The 19869-nt window shown below is 40.9% G+C and overlaps 1 protein-coding gene across 1 annotated transcript; it reads left to right on the top strand.

Moving 5' to 3' along the window:
- Window positions 1-2406: 2406 nt before the first annotated feature.
- On the top strand, window positions 2407-19157 carry LOC306766008 (disintegrin and metalloproteinase domain-containing protein 11-like; the record flags this gene model as incomplete). Its single annotated transcript, XM_079253582.1, has 24 exons — window positions 2407-2467; window positions 3121-3311; window positions 7137-7213; window positions 7556-7622; window positions 9215-9297; window positions 9431-9494; window positions 9592-9652; window positions 10165-10337; window positions 12077-12148; window positions 12337-12503; window positions 12630-12714; window positions 14137-14227; window positions 14600-14651; window positions 15082-15181; window positions 15287-15358; window positions 15479-15571; window positions 16719-16799; window positions 16894-16944; window positions 17026-17089; window positions 17173-17278; window positions 17400-17519; window positions 17604-17772; window positions 18217-18328; window positions 19063-19157. 24 exons carry the CDS (start codon window positions 2407-2409, stop codon window positions 19155-19157), a joined length of 2307 nt encoding a protein of 768 aa, XP_079109708.1.
- Between the last annotated feature and the right edge of the window lie 712 nt (window positions 19158-19869).

The following is a 19869-nucleotide window of genomic DNA, read 5'->3' as shown; positions in this document are numbered from 1 at the left end:
ATTTTTTCATTTTACCTCAGTCAAACTTTAAATGAAGTCTGATGAAAACTGTGCATCATGTTTGTGTCTGTTTCATATATTTTTCTCTATATGGTAGGGTTTTACCCCCATCTGTTGAATTCAGTAACAGACTATGATCAATGAAAAGTGTTCAGGATGTGTGGAGATTCTGAGTGCAGAATAATGTCTGCGGCCTTAAAATAACAGCCGTATTGTTTTCAACTTTGCCTCGATTGAGATTTATCATGTTCTTACAGTCCTTCAGTTGCTTTATAGATTATAAAATGTTCCTTAGTTAGTGAACTGTGCGACCCACTGTGTTTTTGCTGATTTTTTAAAAATGGGAATAACTTACGAATTGCTTGAGGCTTTCATCGTGGCTTTCCCAGTTTTGTTTTCAAAAGGACCCCAACCCCACAACTCCCACTAAAGAACTCACATCAGAATCTGCTTTTTGAGGATGTCTAAGACCCATCAGTCAACTACGCTGTAGCTCTGGCTGCTCACAGCTCCGCTTACACGTGCAACAGGTGTCTCTTCTAAACTACTAAACTCTCCCATTGAAACTGTGCATCATTATGGGACTGTATATAAAAGTTAATTCAATATTACTTAACTTTGTCAGTATTTAATTGAAAATTATGTGACTGCCAATGTTGCCAAGCCCATGAAGAAGAAAGAGGAGATGTTTGTGTACAGATTAACAGAAGATAATCAAATTTAAATTAAAATTATTTGTGTTTTCAGTTTAAAATAGCAATTTTTTCAGCAGTCTGTTATTTGGGTGGATGGACATAAAAAAGCATATTTATTCCTTGATGCTGCATTCCCCCTGTTATTCATCTCTTTCTGCTTTCGCTCATTCATTGTCGGTCTCAAAGGGAGGTAAATGAAATATTCAGAGGGGGCTGTCAGTGCACAATGTGCCTCCATTAGTGAGATGTGTCGCAGGATGGTTGCTGGAAGACTTCACTGCATCAAGGAGGCTAAACCCTGCAGGTTGGCTGAGATAGCAGCACATAGAGCTCCAGTTAGAGAGCTCTATGGTTCAGAAACCAATCAACCATAAGTGTTTGGCACCAAAAGTCAGGAATCAAACAGGAACTCTCATGTTTCTCTGCCCCCAACTTACACATCACCTTTGTGGAGCTTATGTTGGATACAACTCATGTTTTAGAGTATACATCATTAAAGTGCCCTGTTTGCTGGCTGGGTGTTTGAATCAGAAACAGAAGACCTACTGATGAATAAAACTGCATTTCTTCAAAGAAAGTAGCATAAATGACTTTGCTTTATTATCATAACGTAATATGGCCACGTTGTTTTAAAATACAAGAATATCAGTTCATTTGGTTTCCAGTGTTCAAACTCAAGTGAACATCTGAAAATAATTTGTGACACATCAGATCCCAACTTCCATTTTCACCTACTGAAATGTTGTTCTAATGGTACTTGTATGTATTTTAAATTACACAGAAGACACGAATTTATTGCAAGTCCAGCAGTGATAGCTTACAAATATATATATATATATATATATATATATATATATATATATATATATATATATATATATATATATATATATATATATATATCTCCAAGTCTTTGAGCTTGTTACCACAGAAACAAAGTTGGAACGTGAGACACGATGACGAGGCCTCTGATGCTGCTGTCGGACACACCTTCCTTCTCTGCAGATTTGTAATCCTCTTGTCATTGTTTGATAGGCTCCTCCACCATTCACGACTTTACTTTCATGTAATGAATGAAGTGTTTACCCCTAACGCCCTTTACGGCTCTTCCACGGCCGTGCACTCCAGCCGCCGAGCTGTCGCATCCTCTTCCTGCGCAGGGCTGCATGGCAACGGGAGGAGGAGGCTGCTCTGGATGAGGGAGGTTACCACGGCCCCACGTGTCCTCCTCACCGCAGACCCAATGCATTTCTCTTCGCTTTCCCATCCTCTAGTTTCCGCATACCGCAGATACACACACACACACACACTGACTTACACACACACGCATATAACCTCATCCATACAGCCATACTACGCACCCGCGCAGCCTTGCGGAGCGATGCATCCGCTATGCGCGCTCTCCCGTTCCTCACTGTTTCCCTCGCTGTTTCCACTCTCCAGGCCCGGATCGATTAATTTTTCACCATTTTGAGATGCAAAGCCAAATTATTTGTAGCAGCGTCGGCCTTAGCTGAGAGGGTGAGAGGTAGAGAGGGGGGAGAGATGAGAGGACGCGCATCATCAGATGTTTAGCAGATTAACTTTGGATCTTCGCCATCATCTCTGCTGTGCGTTTTTTTGGTCTTTTTCCTCCTCTCCACCTTCCCGCTTCTTAACATCCTGTATTTGCGGCTCTCGATGCTGTAATCCGAGGGAATATGTGAAGATCATGCTGGCGGTGTGGTGCTTCATGGTCTTTGCTGCAGTGGGCGAGAGGCTTGCAGTCTCAGGTAAGCGAGAGGGAGGCGAGTGAGGGGGGGGGTTTGGATCAAGAGCGGGAGCACCCTTTTCGTTTTTCTTTACATCCACAATTTTTTTCGCCTTGAGCAGCACTTTTTCTAACCCCAGTGTAAGCTGTGATTTTATTGTTCGGGGATGTCTGTGCCAACCAGCCCACTGGCCAACCGGTATTTTTGCTGCATCAACACATTTCCACAGCAGATCTTTTCCCTACTTGAAGCAAACGTACCCATCACCCTTCAAACGGTGTTTAATCCAATTAAAATCTAAAAGCACCGCTATAATCAATCACCAGGCAGATCTATACATCCTAACTGAGGATCACTGAGGTTCTGGTTTGTGTGTAAAGCCTGTATTTGCCCGTATGGGCGTTAGTGAGGCTTTTAACTGATACCTAAGAGCATTCATTCATTTTCATCGAAAGACACTAATTTGATCCCCTACATTTCTTAAAATAGTAGCTGATTAAACATCGTTCAGTGGACAATTAGTTAAATAGGCCACTAGATCATGTTTCAGATGAGATTGTGTGTGCATGGCATTTGATTAATGAAACAGTTGCAGTCTTTTCCCAGGATTTGCCAAACCCACATTGTACACTCATAAGCCTGCAGAATGAGTTTCCCTGTTGTGCTACATGTAGGTGTGGACAGCAACCCGGTGGAGGATGGAGGCATGTGGGACTGGTTTACCCCATCAGGCCAGCTGGATGATGGGGACACATCAACCGAGGTTACATATCCAAAAAGGCTGGTGCAACAAATCAAGTCGGAGGAGGAAGTGGCTCGTGACTACTTGGATACCAGGGTGAAGAACAGCAGCGGGGACAGTATGGTAAGTTGTTACTCTGGATGAACTCGCCTTTTTCCTTGTCAAATCTCCAATTCTTTTTCATTTTCACAGTGGTTCATGCTGTGAATTCTTTGGCCAGCAAGCTTAATTTGGCCTTCAGAGACACTCAAAGATCCTTGACAAGGTTTCTTCCCATAAAATGGAAACTAGATCTCTTTAAAAAAAAAAAAAAAACTATCCCCTATGACTTGTGTTTCTGTTTTAATCAGAATATCAATAATTAGGTTACACAATCACGAAAGAGGATTTGCTAAAAGTGCATGGAATAAAAGCCACTGCACATTTTCAGGTCTACTGCTGCACCCTCTGCTATGTAGCATCTCTGTGTGGGCAGCATGAAGACAGACTGTTATTCTGTTGATGGGAACCTCATTTTTTCAGCTGTCTGCGTAACAGTGCACTCCTCTCTGCTGCCTCACAGGAATGACAGTGCAGGGTGCTGTCTTGCAGCAGTTTAGTACCAGTCCAATGCTTGCAAGATGTGTGATTTTGTTTTTTTCCCTGCCTAAGCTCAAGCCAATGACCATTTCTGAAAGCAAAGGCGCTCTGACCTGCTTTCTGAAGCATGCACTGTATGTAAATACAACCATGTCAAGGAGCTGTTTGTGCGTGTTTGCCATCATCTTCTCTTGCCTTTTTCTGTAATATTCAGACGCCATGTCTGATCATCTGCTAACTGTGCTGAGCCGTGACTTCTTCATTATTCAGTGGTGTTTTTAAAGTATGTCCCCATTAAATATGAAGCAGGTCTGTATGAGAAGTGCTGCATGGTCCAAGAGGCTGAAGCACTCCCTTGGTCTTCTTTCCTGAGCCATCTCTCTGGTTCATGATGATGTTAGGACAGAGCACATAAAGCTGAGCAGTCATACATTTTATCATTATAGTTTAGATTGATTTAGGTTTTTTTTTAAAGAGAAACACTGATATATATATATGACAAACAACTTGAAATATGATGATGGTTTCATACACAAGTCCATGATTTGGCTGTCTCATTCATCAAAGCCTGCTGTGTTTCTTTTTTCCCTTTTTTTTATATGAAAGATGCTTGGAATGAAGATAAATTTAGAATCAGCAGGGCTGATGTGCTGAACTTATTTCTTCTTTAATGCCACATCAGACTGTGTTGAAAATAGATGAAGCATTTTGCTTTACATATTTTTCTTATTTTTATCTGAGATAAAAAGAGACTTTTAACATCTGGTGTGCATAAAAGAAACTATGATTTGCTCAAAGGTGTCTTTGAGATTAATAAATGACTCGTACAGTTTAGAATAACTCTGTAATGCTGTTGGGAGAGTTTTGCTGGCACTGCTATTAAACAATCAAGCAAAACAGCAACAATCACAAAGCACCACCTCAGCTCTCTCTTTGGAAGGAATGCATTTAGATGAATGCTATTCCACTCTTCTATCTGGACACAGAGACCTAAAAAAATGTGTCGGTATGTCAAGGTCTCATAAAGCTGTTCTGGTGGCACGCAGCAGCTCAGCACCAAGAGATTTGGTTTTCTTCTTAATCAGTGTTGTGAAAGCTGTTGTTAAAAGATGTATGATGCACCACTATGTATGCTCGCTTTTTGCTACACAGCTTGCCATTATTTCAGTATCAAGACTGAAATAACAAAGGGATTAATAGAAATGCATAACTAGTAATTTGTTAACTGATTTATTGATGGATTTAGCTAGAGTTGTCTCTAAAATTCACCACAAAAATTAAGTTTTCAACATAATCAAGGGAAATCCTTATAAAGAAAAAAATGGAAAGGTTTAATATCCCTGTTAACTCATTTGAACACACACAAATATATTTAAAAAAAGGATTTGGTTTTTACACTCGCTGTTGGATTTTCATTTTACTTGTCACCTTTGTGTAAATTTCCAGGACATGAACATTGTGATAGTAAAGATGCAGGAATGCTCTCAGTTTCTCATTTCTGTAAACATGCTGATATGAAGTTTCATAGATGAATCAAAGACAAAATATGCTTAATAATACTTGTGTGATACTAACTTTACAATATAAGTTTGTTTCTTTAAGAAGTCCAACAGTTTCTAAAATGACTTTCTTCACACAAACATTTTTGGGTGCATTTCATAAGATAATGCTTCTTTAACAGTGTCCCATCTTTATGCTGCATCCAGTGTTTGAGAAGCCAGAACTTCGAATCACATTGTTTTAAACCATTTATGAGTTTATTAGCAATAAGTGGTTGTAAATGAAGCTATGACTGTTTTTGTGTTTGCAGTGTTGGTTTACAAGTAACGTCATTCAATTTTAGAATACAAAAATGAGGTAATTAGATTTTTTAAAAAAGCATAAAAAAGTTATGACTTGTGTTAACGGTTGATTAAATTAGGCATAAGTTACCACACCAGCTATAAAATACATATTCTCTTTTAATCTTCCTCATCAGCAGCTGTATATTTGGGATTTGTTGCAAAATGTGCAGAAATACACTAAGAAGACAAAGAGTTTGAGTAGATTAAGCTTCCGGTGCGGCCTAAAGGAAGGAAGCATTGATACATCCTTGGAGGAAGTCTTTTCTAACTAGTTTAAAGGACATCAGCATTGCTTTAGACCAAGATTGTCCCACTTTGGTCCTCAAGGGCCACAATCCTGCAGGTTTTCAATGTTTCCCTGCTCTAATACACTTGCCTCGAGTTAACCATGAGTCATTGTGCAGAACTTCATAGGCTGTTAAATCTATTTAATGTAAGCCAGGTGTGTTGGAACAGAGATACATGAAAAACCTGCTGGACAGAGGCCCTCGAGCACCGGCTTTGGACACCCCTGCTTTGGACCCTCAGAACAAATTTTTTTTGTGTGTTTTTTTTCTCCTCCAGCCTCCTTTTCTCTCTGAGAGAAGCTAGTGTGGAAATTATAAACAGGCTTTATGAAAAGCTGGTTGTACAACTGATTTGTACAAGGCTGGTGCCATTGCAGATAACATGAACAAACTTCGTAGCTACGTTATCATAAGTGCATTTTCATTTGCTATTACAAAACATTCCTTCAACACCAATTACATAAGCTAAGATAAATTTTTTTAAATGTGTGTGCCGTAGTCAGTAGCTGGTAAATGGACTCAGGGATGTATATATATATATATACCTGCTACAGCAGGTATATATATTCATCCTGAGTGATGCAGCGCAACAATGCTACTATACGCTAACATATGACAGGGTACTTGTAATTCTTCATCCTTTCCAAGACAGTAGTAAGAAATGTGTTGTCTGTTTTCACTGGAGGGAATCATTTCTGGATAGTGATGCATTTTGTTGTAAAAGCCCAGTGATTCACTGCGGTCTGGTTCCTCCAGACTGAGATCAAAGCCACGCTGGCACAGTCAAGACTGCTGAAGAGCCACTGTTAGTCTGCAGTAAAATTCCCTGTCTCTTCATTTCATCAGTGCTGGCAGCTGTCCTTTAGGGACATTGGCATAGCATGGCTCAATATAGACGATCCCAGTCAAGTTTTTTCCACCTCCTCCTGCCTTCCTTCTGTCGAGCCCCTCTTTATCCATCACTGTCTTGAAGCTCTCGACTGGATAGCGCTTTGTGGTCATAGCTGCCTGAATGCTGGCAGCTTAACTCCGTCAATGAAAGTCTTATTAATCATAATATTTCAGCTCCTCAGATGCATTTAAAACAGTATTGATTTTGCTGAATTTTCCACGAGACTGTTTTTAAATCACTGCAGCTTTAACAGAGCAAAATACTTCACTGCATTTGTTTTTATTTTTACACTTTGATTCATAAGATGTCAAATCTATCTTTGTAACTGTTGTCGATCTTTCCTCAGCCCGTCCACTTGGCCCAGAGCTGCTTTCAAGTCGACGCCTTCGGACACACTTTCACTCTAGACCTGGAGCTAAACCAGTTAGTATCATCATCAGATATTTTCCCCTCCTTTTTCATCATGCTTGTATCAGTAAGTGCTCTTAATTTACTGCAGCTGTTCACATTAGCATATTCCCTGCTCTCACACAAATGCACTTAGCGCCACTATTATGTTACAAGACAAGATGGGGAATACCAATGTGGCACGATCACAGACACATACAAATTTTAATAATAACACATGCTAATAAGGTCTGCGTTGTTTTTTGCTGAATACATTTGAGGAGAAAACCTCCAATGGAAGGTATCCCCTTGTAAATATTCTCTGACTGCACTCTGTCGCCGGTGCAGATATTGATGATATCTCTTCTCTCGCTGCAGTCACCTGCTATCTTCAGATTATGTAGAGCGGCACTTTAACCACGACGGCAGACCCTTGCAGTCTCTGGTAAGATTTTCTGTGTGGTTTGTGAATACGTGCTGACATGATGCCAGTAAATTACCAGGTTTCTTCTGACACATGAGATGTACTCCTCAGCTGACCCAAAGCATTTCATCAAACATAATTCTACATCCAGAGTGCAGATTAACACAAACTACATGAAATACGTTTCTGATATTGGAAACAAAGTAAATGATTTCCATTTGTTTTTCTTTTTAGGTTCATTTTTAAGGTAGTTGAGATGCTTTATTGATATTTCTACAGTTTGATCTCATCCTTCTGTTTTATCTATTTATAGAAAGTGCATCATGTACTCTGCTTCAAAAGTAGGCTGCTGTGTAGCTGTTAGAATTTACTGGGCTGCACAAAAGTGGTTTACCTGGAAGTCTGCGGCCTTTCGCTGACGGCCGAGACAAAAAGAAGCGGTGCAAAGCCCCAAAACCCACCCAGAGGATTGTGAAGATATCAGAGGGAACAGATAACAACATTTAATGTGATGAGTTTGCATCAGAACAGAGAAGAAGAATGTGACTGCAGTTTGCTCGCCAGGAGGGACAGCTAATGTTTTCTTTTTTTTTTTTTTTTTTTTTCGTTTTGTACATATGTGCCACTCATTACCCCTCAAGCACCCACCCACCAAGCCAGAACTACATGTCCCCACCCACAGTCGTTTCAAACTCTCCTTCGCTCCCCCTGACCAATCATGAGCTTGTTTCCATAGCAACCAGTTAGCTCAGTAGTATCATTAAGTTCTTGGCAGCCAAGAGAATGAAAGAAGACCAAGAGGGAGGGAAGAGCAGAGCTGGAGCCAGAGGAAGAATAGGAGGAGAGGATATAAGAAGTAAAATGCCAGTTAATGCAAAAGGACGATGAGCTTTGGCATTTTGTGTGTTTGCAGACAGTCGGTTTGTGCGCAGAGTGTTGGGAGAGAGAACGCGTGCAGGGCTGGGTGTGCAGACCTGCAGTCAGACCAGATTGTGGCTCAGCTGGATGGAGGCCTCACATGATGATACCATTGCTGCTGGACATGGCAGGCGTGATGTTTTCGGGGTGGCATGCCACCAGACCGGTCTTTTTTTTGTCAACATTTCCTTCAGAGGCGTTGTTTCTCTGAGGCTGAGACGTCCTGTTGAGCTCAATTTGATCCTGGTGAAACGGACTTTCTCGCCTTTCCTGTTGTTTCTTCCTCACCCGTGTCCCCTTGTAAAGCAGATTTCTCTGTAATGCCATAATCTTGAGTTGCAGCCTGCTTACTGCACTACTCATTCTTAAATCTAACCTTGTTGGTAAGCACGAGTGTTAATTTATTGAAGAGGTTCTTGAACTGGGCTTTCTTCCACCCCTATTGTGAGTGAAGCACACGAGAGTAGAGTACAACATAAGACATAAGTAGGTCACAAACTGTGCCACAACCGTAGCTGTGTGCAGAGAGGTAGAGAAGAGTGGCGTATGAAGTATTTTCTTTCCACTATGCTGACCTGTCGTGATATGTAATGGAGTGAAAGCATGCCTGTGAAGTCTGGAGTGGGTCAGGAGTAGCTTTTTTTTTTTTTTTTTTTTTTTTTTTTTTATGAAACAAAGGTTTGTTGTTTCCACAGGGAGGAGAGCACTGCTACTACCAGGGAAGGTTAAGAGGTTTACCAGAGTCCTGGGCAGCTGTCTCCACCTGCCATGGCCTGTGGTGAGTGCATCCGTGGAAGTATATCTATACCATTAAAGATTCCTTACCGCTGTGTTTACCTAAAAGCAGTTTTTTGTTGTTTTTTTTCCAACGGTGCATCTTACTAACTTTGACTTGTTGATGTTTTTCTCAGTGGTATGTTCTCTGATGGTTTCTTCTCTTATGGGATCGAGCCCGTTCACAATGGGAGCAAACAGGTGAACATTTATAAAAGTTAAAGGGATGGTGACAGAATTTAGATGGAGTCTGGATGCTGATTTTGTCATTTTCTAATCTGGATTTTTTCTTCTTTAGGACGATGGTGCTCACTTAATCCGCAGGATGCCTGATATTAGACTTTCTCCCTACTGTGCAGGTACATAGTGATGCAGATAGTACTTTAAAGAAACCTTTTATTCGTAGTATTATTATTTTGTTTTTATACCGTGCTTATTGAAGAAGCCCTTCATGTTTTCTAAAGGTCTTCTTTGGGCATTGTCTGCTTTTCCACAACTCTGTGGTTGTATTGTGGTTTAATAAGGTGATACCAAAAAAGGTATTAGTTAAAAGTGTATCTCAGCATGCTGTGAAGTTTAACTGTGAGGAAACTGGACAAGTGGAAGACAGAAGTAAAAACTAAGGTTTTTATTTTTCTCATTTGAACAAAGAGAAAGAAAATAATGCTAAGAGACATTTCAAACAGAATAAAGTTGGTCATTAAATTTAACATTTACATCTCAATAACCAGAGTCACAACTGTAAAGAATTAAAATGTTGTTGTTTTTTTTTTTATTGAATATACTTGAGATGGGTCTATTTTTTTTACTCTCTACTATTGTGAAAAAGTAACATCTCTCGAACTGCATCTCTACTTCTTGTTGTGTTCAGACTGTGCCGAAGACAGTGAGTTGGACAGTGGAGGAAGTGAAAATGAACTGGACCAAACTGCAGAGCAGCAGGCGTCTGGGGGGCTGAGAAGATCCAAGAGATCTGTTCGCAAACCCTCTGTCCAGACTGAGACCAAATATATTGAGTTGATGGTGGTCAATGACAATGATATGGTGAGTCAAGGGATGCTTTGTCATTTGGTAGATAGGGGGTTTTCACGCATCCCTCGCTTCTCCTTGTCTACATGCCCACTGCTGCTGTCAGGAAGGCAGACTAGCATCAGTCGCTACATATAAGATATTATTTTATACGAGAATAACCTACAGTTGCTTTTTTTCTTTTTTTGTCTGATAACTGTAGTTGACAATAGTGTGTTTCTATAGATACACAGCCAGTCAAAAGTTTGGACACATTTTCCCATGAAAACCAATGGGAAAGTGTGACCAAAGTTTTGAGTGGTAGTGTAAAACTAAAGAAAATAATAAATCTCTGTACAGCAGTGTTAATATAATAAAAGTTGCTTTTTAATTATGAGTTAACCTGATTAGACTTTCTTACAGTATTAGTAATGCAAAAATATAAAAGCGTTTCACACAGGGGAATGAAAATACATGCATGAAAATCTGTGTCCTCACTGAACAACTAATAACTCTGGAAATGAATAAAAACACTTTTTAAATTCAAAGGATAAAAAGCTGCCAGGTACTGCTGATCAAATCACTGATCATCTGAAAGCATCACATAAAAGCAAAAGGTAGGACCGTTTGCTGGTGTGTGTTATTACAATGCCAAGGAGGAAAGACATCAGCCATGATCTTATCGAAGCACGTTTCCTATTAACCTGGAGATTGTAACACTATTTCTAAACAATGCAGCGTTCATCATTTAAGTGAGAAGAATTGCTTACAAGTGGAAAACATTCAAGATAGTTGCCAAACTTCCCAGAGTGGATGGCCAAGCGAGTTCACATGAACTCAAACAGTGCTAAAAACAAACAAACAAAAAACCAATAGCTACATGTCAATTCTACAGGCCTCGATTTGCATGTTAAATGTTAAAATTTATTAGAAAAGGCTGAACAAGAACAGCTTGTTTGTCAGGGTTTTTCAGGAGAAAGACTTTTCTCTCTAAATAGAACATGGAAATACAGCTTAGATTATCAAAGCTTCATCTGAAACACAAATGCTTTTTGGACAGACAAGATCAAGGTGGGGGTGGCTGATCATAGTGCACAGCACGATGTTTGGTAGAAACCAAACAAAGCATCATTGCTGATGAAACTCAACTCTAAGTTACTGCCTCACCAGGGGACTCTTCATTCAAGGCTGAAGAGCTTGCCTCGGTCAATTCAGTAGATAGATGCGTCAGAATTTTCTTCTGCTAAATAAAGATACAACTAAAATAATTGGGTTTGGAAACAAAGAGGAGCATCGAAAGGTTAGCGCCCAGCACTGTTAAAATCCACTAATTAAGCCAGAAACTAAACTAAAAAAAGTTTCTGTTTCAGTTCATCTGGACATGAACTAAATGGTTTTTAAAACTCCTAAATGGCTGTAATTGTAAAAGTTAAATGGCGCTTTAACTTTTACAATTGTAACAATCCTTTAAAAAAAAAAAAAAAGAAAAGAAAAAAAGGCTCTTGTTGTAAAAATCACACAAAATGAGGATTTAATTATTTTAATATCTGTGTGCTAAAGCTGGTTGAGTCTTACACATAAATCTGTCTGAGCTTGTCCAAAACTCACACTAGCCAACATCATGGAAAATGATGCTCTAGAACAAGAAAACTGATTAAATGAAACGCAACTTTATAGATGTCTCTTTTATCGCTTTGGATCTGTACAACAATGTGTGTGATTGTGTGTTAAAGATCCATCTCTTCAGCCATCTGTCTGTTTTTGTCTCTCCACAGTTTGTACAGCTGCGCCGCTCCAGCAGCCAAACCAAGAATTTTGCCAAAGCTGTGGTCAACACGGCAGATACGGTAAGAACTGAAATCCTCCTGCTGGTAAACTCTAAACACACACACACACACACACACACACATACACACCACCTGTTGAGATGTGTGTGCTCTGCTCCACATTTGGAAATGGTTTATCTCTGAGCAGAGTTAGGCTCTCGGCTCTCCAGTCACAATAACAAAGCTAATAGGCATTCTGTGGTCCCCAGATCTTTCAAGAACAGCTGAACACAAGGATTGTGCTTGTTGCCATGGAGACCTGGACCTCTAAAAACATGATGCCAGTTGTCGAGGACCCACTGATAACACTACAGAACTTTATGAAGTACAGGAAGGACAACATCCGAGAGCAGAGTGACGTTGTCCACCTTTTCTCGTAAGAGATCGCAGAATATGTATTTTATATCCTGATTAATAATAAAATCTTTGTTATTGAGGCTTATTTGGCATTTGAAGTGGATATATGTGGAGATGATAGAACACGATTCCCTGTTCTCCACAGAGGGCGTACATTTCACAGTAGCCGCAGTGGGACGGCCTACACAGGAGGGGTGTGCTCTTTGACGAGAGGAGGAGGAATTAATGAGGTGAGGAAAACTATGAAAATGTCATCCTAAAAAAAACTGTTTAGTCTGAAATCTCACTTGATTTGATTTTCTGCTTGGGACATATCAAAATAGTCCCCAACTAATCATCACGCAGATTATATGGAAACAGTGCCGTATGAGGAAGATAAGTCTGGACTCTTGTGGCAGAGAAAAACTTCCTTTAGAGTGGACTTTATTTGTAACTTTGCACATTTTAAAGCCACATTACCTCAGAAGGAAACAAAACAAAAATCCGCAAAATATTCCGGATTTCACAAGATAAAGAAATGGGATTAAATTAATGGCCAGGATTGGGGTTGACATGCAAAAATAAGACAAACAAACTTTCATTTTCACTACTTTACAACCAAAATTCAATCTTTTAGCATTTTGTTGTACTGTATAGGTCATGGAAACATATTATCTAAGTGTGTTTATTATCCAAACTTTGTTCCCCATAAAGGACTTGTACCGTAGGTAGTTGAAGTAAATAAAGATGGTAATCTCTTCTCTGTAGAATGTTTTGGTTTTTTTTTTTGTTTTGGTTTTTTTATTTCATATTTTAAATCGTTTTTATAGCACATTTTGATGACTCAGCATTCTCTTTTCCTCATGCGGGGAGACATATCACTCGCATGCCTGCTCATTTGATTGAAGGGTTACTGACAACTATTTCACAGTTAGGTTAAATCTGCCCTGCAGTAATAAAATCTGTTTAGCAACACCTTTTCAGACCAATCGGTAAAAAAAAAAGCCATTGTTATATCTCCCTTATTAGTCAATATTTTGCACAAAATGTGTTTTTACCCTAAATTTTAACTTTGCTTTTCATTCTGGCTCCATGTACATTCTGGTGAATACAACTCCATTGTCTGTGCAGGTTAAATACCCTGTTGCAGATGACCTCTCCACCATAACCCACTAGCAAAACATGTTTGGCCCAAACGTGGCCTTGATTTATGGTGTTGGCTATCAAAACTCAGCCACGTGACCACCATGAGCAAACTGCCAAAATGCAGGTTTCCCCTATTAAGATCATATCTGGCCTACTTGCACTACTTCTCAACTTCCAGACTAAAAACTGACTTCTGGACCACATGTGGCCGACAAGAGACTTGCCATGGTCCTGACAGGCTGGCAACTGACATCTGATCTACTTCTGGTCTACACAACCAGTTCTGTAACTGAGCCATTAATGCCAAAAGCAGCTCAGATTCAGCCCAAACGTGCTCGCTATTTCTGGGGAGGTGCACATCAGGTTGCAGGGAACAGCAACAGATGGGACAGAACTATGATTTAAGCTCTTCATAAATCTATTCAAGTGTAAATTGCCCTCCACTAATTTTCAAAATGTAATCATTTTTTTGGTTCCCCTTTCTCTAAAATAGGGCTGACATGTTGAAACGTATGATTTTGTTTCAGTATGGGAGTGTAGGTGCCATGGCCATCACATTGTGTCAGAGTCTTGGCCAAAATATTGGGATGAGGTGGAATAATGCTCGAGCCTCTGCAGGTAAGACAACAGGCATCTCTGTGCTTCGAACTGAGTTGAATGGATTACATGAAAAATGGGTTTTGATTCTCTTCTGTTGTCAATCTTTTACATTCAATGATTAGTCACCTGCATCCATAAATGAAGGGATGATAGTTTAGGTTTTGTTACAACAGAACAATGAGCGCAATGATTAATGCTGAAGAGCCATCAGGTTAATTAGCTAAGTGAGGAAAAAGAGATCAGTGCTCTTTCAATGTGGTTTTTACTTTGGCATCAGTATCACAGAAAGGCTTTTGATAAAGTTGTTCATTTTTTGCTGCAGAACTTTGCTATTTTTCTCATCTGGACACCTCTCACCTGTACTTTCCCCCTGTTTGATCTTCTTCACAGGTGACTGCAGGTGCCCAGATGCCTGGGTAGGCTGCATCATGGAAGACACTGGGTAAAATCCCTCTAAGCTCCAATTTTCCTCACTTCATTTCCCTCAGTTACACAATTAAATGCCTGTAACAGAGGGATGTTTTGATTTTCACTCAATCCTCAAGCTGCTAATGTCACAGCCTGTATTTAAAGCAATTTTGTAGTAACTGTGCACACTAGAGCACCATATAAGAAGTACAAATAGTGAACTAAAAGAATTTACTACATGAGTGATTTGGATTGGGCTCCCCTCGACAGATGGAACAATACAGATTTTGATTATTTGTTAAAGTAATGTCTTACTGCAGATGGTAACATTTCTATCAGATTGCAAAGTGATGGCACAGACACCCACGGTGGATCTGGCTTTCCTTACTGGCAGAAAATGACATTACTGTTTGCATTTTATTTCATTTCTTGATCTTTATATGTGTTTGTGTCTGTGATCACAGATTCTATTTGCCCAGAAAGTTTTCTCGCTGCAGTGTTGATGAGTACATTCAGTTCTTGCTCCAGGGGGGTGGAAGCTGCCTCTTCAACAAGCCCAATAAGGTGAGGGCTATGCAGGGAAATCCACTTCTCTATATATACTTCCATTCAGCCGCCTTGTAAATTATTATTATTTTGGGTGGGTTTTTTTTGTTTATTTTTTGTTAGCTGTTGGATCCCCCAGAGTGTGGAAATGGCTTTGTGGAACTAGGAGAAGAGTGTGACTGTGGGTCCCAGGTGGTAAGTGGACTGCTGAACTTCATGCAGATGGGTTGCACCTCTCACTGGTACAATACAATGTAGTGTTTTGGGAAAGTCTTTGAGTGTTTTTATTTATTTATTTTGTGATTGTGGCTGCAGGAGTGTGCTCGCAGAGGAGGAGCCTGCTGTAAAAAATGTACGCTTACCCATGATGCCATGTGCAGTAATGGACTTTGCTGTAGTGGCTGCAAGGTGAGTTGATCTGTAAGCCAGACAGAGAAGTGAGCTACTTCATCGCAGGGTCAATTCCTGCTCTAAGAACAAGTGGATGGATGGATGGATGGATGGATGGATGGACGGATGAAGGAATGAAAGGACAAACTGACAGACAGATAGATGGATGGATGGATGGATGGATGAACAGATGGAGGAATGAAAGGACAAACTGATGGATGGATGGATGGATGGACAGACGAACAGACGGACGGATGGATGATGGATGAACGGGATGGAGGGATGGATGGGCGGACGAACAGACTGACGGACGGAAACACGACGGATGGATGGATAGATGGATGAACAAATGGAGGGATGGATGGACGGAAAGACGGATGGATGGATGGATGGATGAACAAATGGAGGGATGGATGGATGGAAGAAAGGATGGACAGATGAATGGACAGATGGACAGACAGACAGACGGACAGAAGAATGGATGGATGGATGGATGGATGGATGGATGGATTGATGGACAGACAGATGGATGGATGGATGGACGAACAGACGGATGGATAGACAGATGGATGGATGGATGGATGGATGAACAGATGGAGGGATGGATGGATGGACGAACAGACAGATGGACAGACAGATGGATGGATGGATGGATGAACAGATGGAGGGATGGATGGACAGATGAACAGATGGAGGGATGGATGGATGGATTGATGGATTGATGGATGGATGGACGAACTGAAAGACGGACGGATGGATGGAAGGATGGATGAATGTATGGATGGATGGATGGATGGAAGGAAGGAAAGAAGATGGATGGATGGATGGATGGACAGATGAACAGACGGACAGATGAATGGATGGATGGAAAAAAAGATCACACCATGCACTCTTCAGCTCCTCACAGTTCCTTAAATACATGCTGTGTTTAGGTGCTGGTGGAAAACTGGGCCATCTGGGCTTTTGAAAAGTCTGCACATTTTGCTCATTCTCCACAGGATGTGTCATTGGCATGCCCTTTCTTGTCTGTGACACTTCTGCCACTGTTGCCTTTCTTTAGTGTGACTGGCTGCAGTAGAAGCACTAGTTCATTTACCTTTTGGCAGCATTTTATCAAATATCAAATATCAAATATTTATCTCCTGCTACTGATTCTGTTTCCTAGTATCAACAGAGAGGTGTTGTATGTCGAGAGGCCGTGAATGACTGTGATATCCCAGAAACCTGCACTGGAGACTCCAGCCAGGTAAAGCTTTCCAAAAGCACTAATCAGCCTGGCCAAATCTGTCTGATCACATTGAAAATATATCCATCATTTTTGTACTTTACTTGTTTTGCAGTGTCCTCATAATGTCCACAAGCTGGATGGTTACATATGTGATAACACACAGGTAAGAGCTGTTGTGTGTCATGATTTCTAGTCTGCTGCTCATCCTGTAGTTTACTTCAACAACACCGTCTCGCCCCCTCAGGGACGATGTTATGGTGGACGATGCAGAACTCGTGATGGACAGTGCAAGGGACTTTGGGGCTATAGTATGCATTAACATCCAACTAGACATTCATATGTGCTATATAAACTCCTTGTCTGATTGTTTGGCTTTGTTTTCCACTTTTAGACTCAGCAGACAGGTTTTGTTATGAGAAGTTGAACGCTGAGGGGACAGAGAAAGGAAACTGTGGTCGGGGTCCTGATGGGGAAGGCTGGCTGCAGTGCAACAAACCGTGAGTTACTCTTAACTTCTTTGTTATTTCTGGATCAGCAAAAATAAAAGATCTGCTTTTCTTTCTGGTTATATGTGAGCACAGCCTAACTTAGAAGAATAATTGTTTCTCTTCACCTCAGGGATGTTTTATGTGGCTTCCTATTCTGTGCCAATGTCACCATGAAGCCAAAGTTTGGTGATCTGCAGGGCGAAGTGACCAGCTTCACTCTCTACCATCAGAACAAGTACCTGGACTGCAAGTAAGCTGGTAGTCTGTATCTCTCTGCTCCGTAAATCTTTCTCCCTGCTCCCATGTTTCTGACTCATTTGGATCCTTCACTCAGAGGTGGCCATGCTTTGCTAGAGGACGGCTCAGACCTGGGCTATGTAGAGGATGGCACTCCCTGTGGTCCCAACATGATGTGTTTGGAGAGACGCTGCCTCCCTGTGGCGGCGTTCAACCTCAGCACCTGTGCAGGGTCTAATTTTGGACGCATTTGCTCTGATCATGGGGTAATGCCATCATCTGCACACAGCTTTAGACAATATGGATTTAAAGGAAAAGATCTGGGGGAAAAGTAAAGTTTTTACATATCATTTGTATCCTTTACTTTATTTCTAGGTTTAATATTCATCTAAACCTTTTTGGAAATTTATGTATAAAATCACACATAAAAAAATGGAATATTTTGTATTTTTCTGAAAAAGAAAATATACTGTAAATATATGCGCCTGGTTAGTTTTGTCACTTTTATTTATTTTTTTTTTTTTGTGTGAGATTCTGGCATCTAAAAATGTGCTAAATAGTATACTTGTACAACTTTCTTTTAAGTAAATTTGGAATAAAATTCAGGATTTTTTTTGCTAAAAAAAACAAACAGTTTTTGGCTGAAAACAATTATTTTCTATGAGCACAACAATTTAAGCTGTATTTTACCTGTCTTTGCTCATTTGCAGATTTGCAGCAATGAGGTGAAGTGTATCTGTGACAGGGACTACACAGGGAAGGACTGCAGTGTCTTTGATCCCATCCCTGAACCAACAGTACCAACAGGCCCAGAGAAGAAAGGTCCAAAGCAGCCCTCAACCTGTCCACATCTCTCTTTCTGTCTGCTTTTCATATCCCCTTCATAGTCTACTCATCATCACTGCACTGTAGCTTCTCTATGTAGTGGAACCAAACGTTGTCCCCAAGCACACAGTAGGACAGTTCACCTGATTGTTTGACAGACCACGCAGTGTTTTCCCTCCTGCTGAGTCTTGGTTTTGGTGTGGGAAGAGCGCGAGTGTGTAGTGAGACGTATTTATCCATGAGAAAATGTGTTAACACGGTGTGTTAATGAATGTGTGTGTGGTGGTACTGCCATTTTCAAGTGTCTTCCTTATACTTTCTTGCAGTCTGCCAATGACACAGGGCAATTGAGCAGCTGCTCTTGTAGGGCCAAAAAAGCCACCCTGAGCAGGAGGGTGTCCAGCTGAAAGAGCAGGAGAGGGGGATTGAGAACAAAGTAATACAACACTCTCTCCTTTGTTTCTTTTTGTAACTGTTGTCTCCCTGATCTCCCTTTTCCCACCCGCCTGTTCACCCATCTCCACCCCACGTGCTGGTTTCCTCCTCTTCCCCTTCATCTTTCTGTCTCTGTCTGCAGGTACCTTACCACCTGCCTCTCTCTTTCTCTAGTAGATGTTGTTGATGTACAGTGCTGATGCTGTCTTCTGACGTGTGTTTTTTAGTGGTGTTGTTTTGTTTCTGCCCTTCTTCCTCCTCCGCACCCTTCCTGCTCCCCTCCTTCCTCTGCGCAGGTCCCAGTGGCACCAATATCATAATAGGGTCCATCGCAGGTGCTATTCTCCTGGCAGCTATAGTCCTAGGGGGAACAGGATGGGGATTTAAGTAAGAGTTCTGGCATGCCTTTGTGTACCTGTCTGCTTCTACCTAAAGGACCCCCCGTCCACCCTCCCTCTATCACTCCTCTGAAATAGATGCAACTCATTGCTCAACACTCGGGAGGGGAATGGGGAGTCGTGTCTGAGACGAGCTAATGCTTGAATGCTTTTGGCTTTAAAATGATAACATCACAGCGGCTGTTTTTTTTTTTTATTTCCAAATCTTTAATAAAAGCTCCGTCCTGCATCTTTTCCTCTCCTTCCTCTTCATACTAGCCCAGGCTTTTGTAGTTATGACAGGGCAGGAGCGAGAAATTTCTCTGCCAGCATCTGCTGCACTGCAACGTTTCTCTCAAGTCTGCTAGAACTGACCTGACTTTCTCCACTGGTGCCACATCTGGAAGCCCCCACTCCCTCCTTACTTTCAGTTTTATTTACTCTATATTTCTTTTCCTTTCCTGACCTCTATGTTGAGAAAAATATCTTTTTGCCATAGCCTAACTTAATCACCTTTCCTTGTTTTTGGTGCCGTTTTTCAAGCCTCCATTATTCCTTTTCCTATTTAGGCATGCTCCAAACCCAAACTTCCCTTGCTGATCTGCACCATCCCAACTGTGCATGTTTGCTATTGCTCACTCCTTAAGATCTGACCTAAAAGGACTGCTTTCACTAAGTGATCATATGCACTGCTAAATTTAAAGTTATAAATTATTTGCAGCAGGC

Source organism: Telmatherina bonti (genome assembly GCF_933228915.1).
Source record: "Telmatherina bonti genome assembly, chromosome: 14".
NCBI classification, from domain to species: domain Eukaryota; kingdom Metazoa; phylum Chordata; class Actinopteri; order Atheriniformes; family Telmatherinidae; genus Telmatherina; species Telmatherina bonti.
This window is presented reverse-complemented; position numbering and strand designations above follow the sequence as displayed.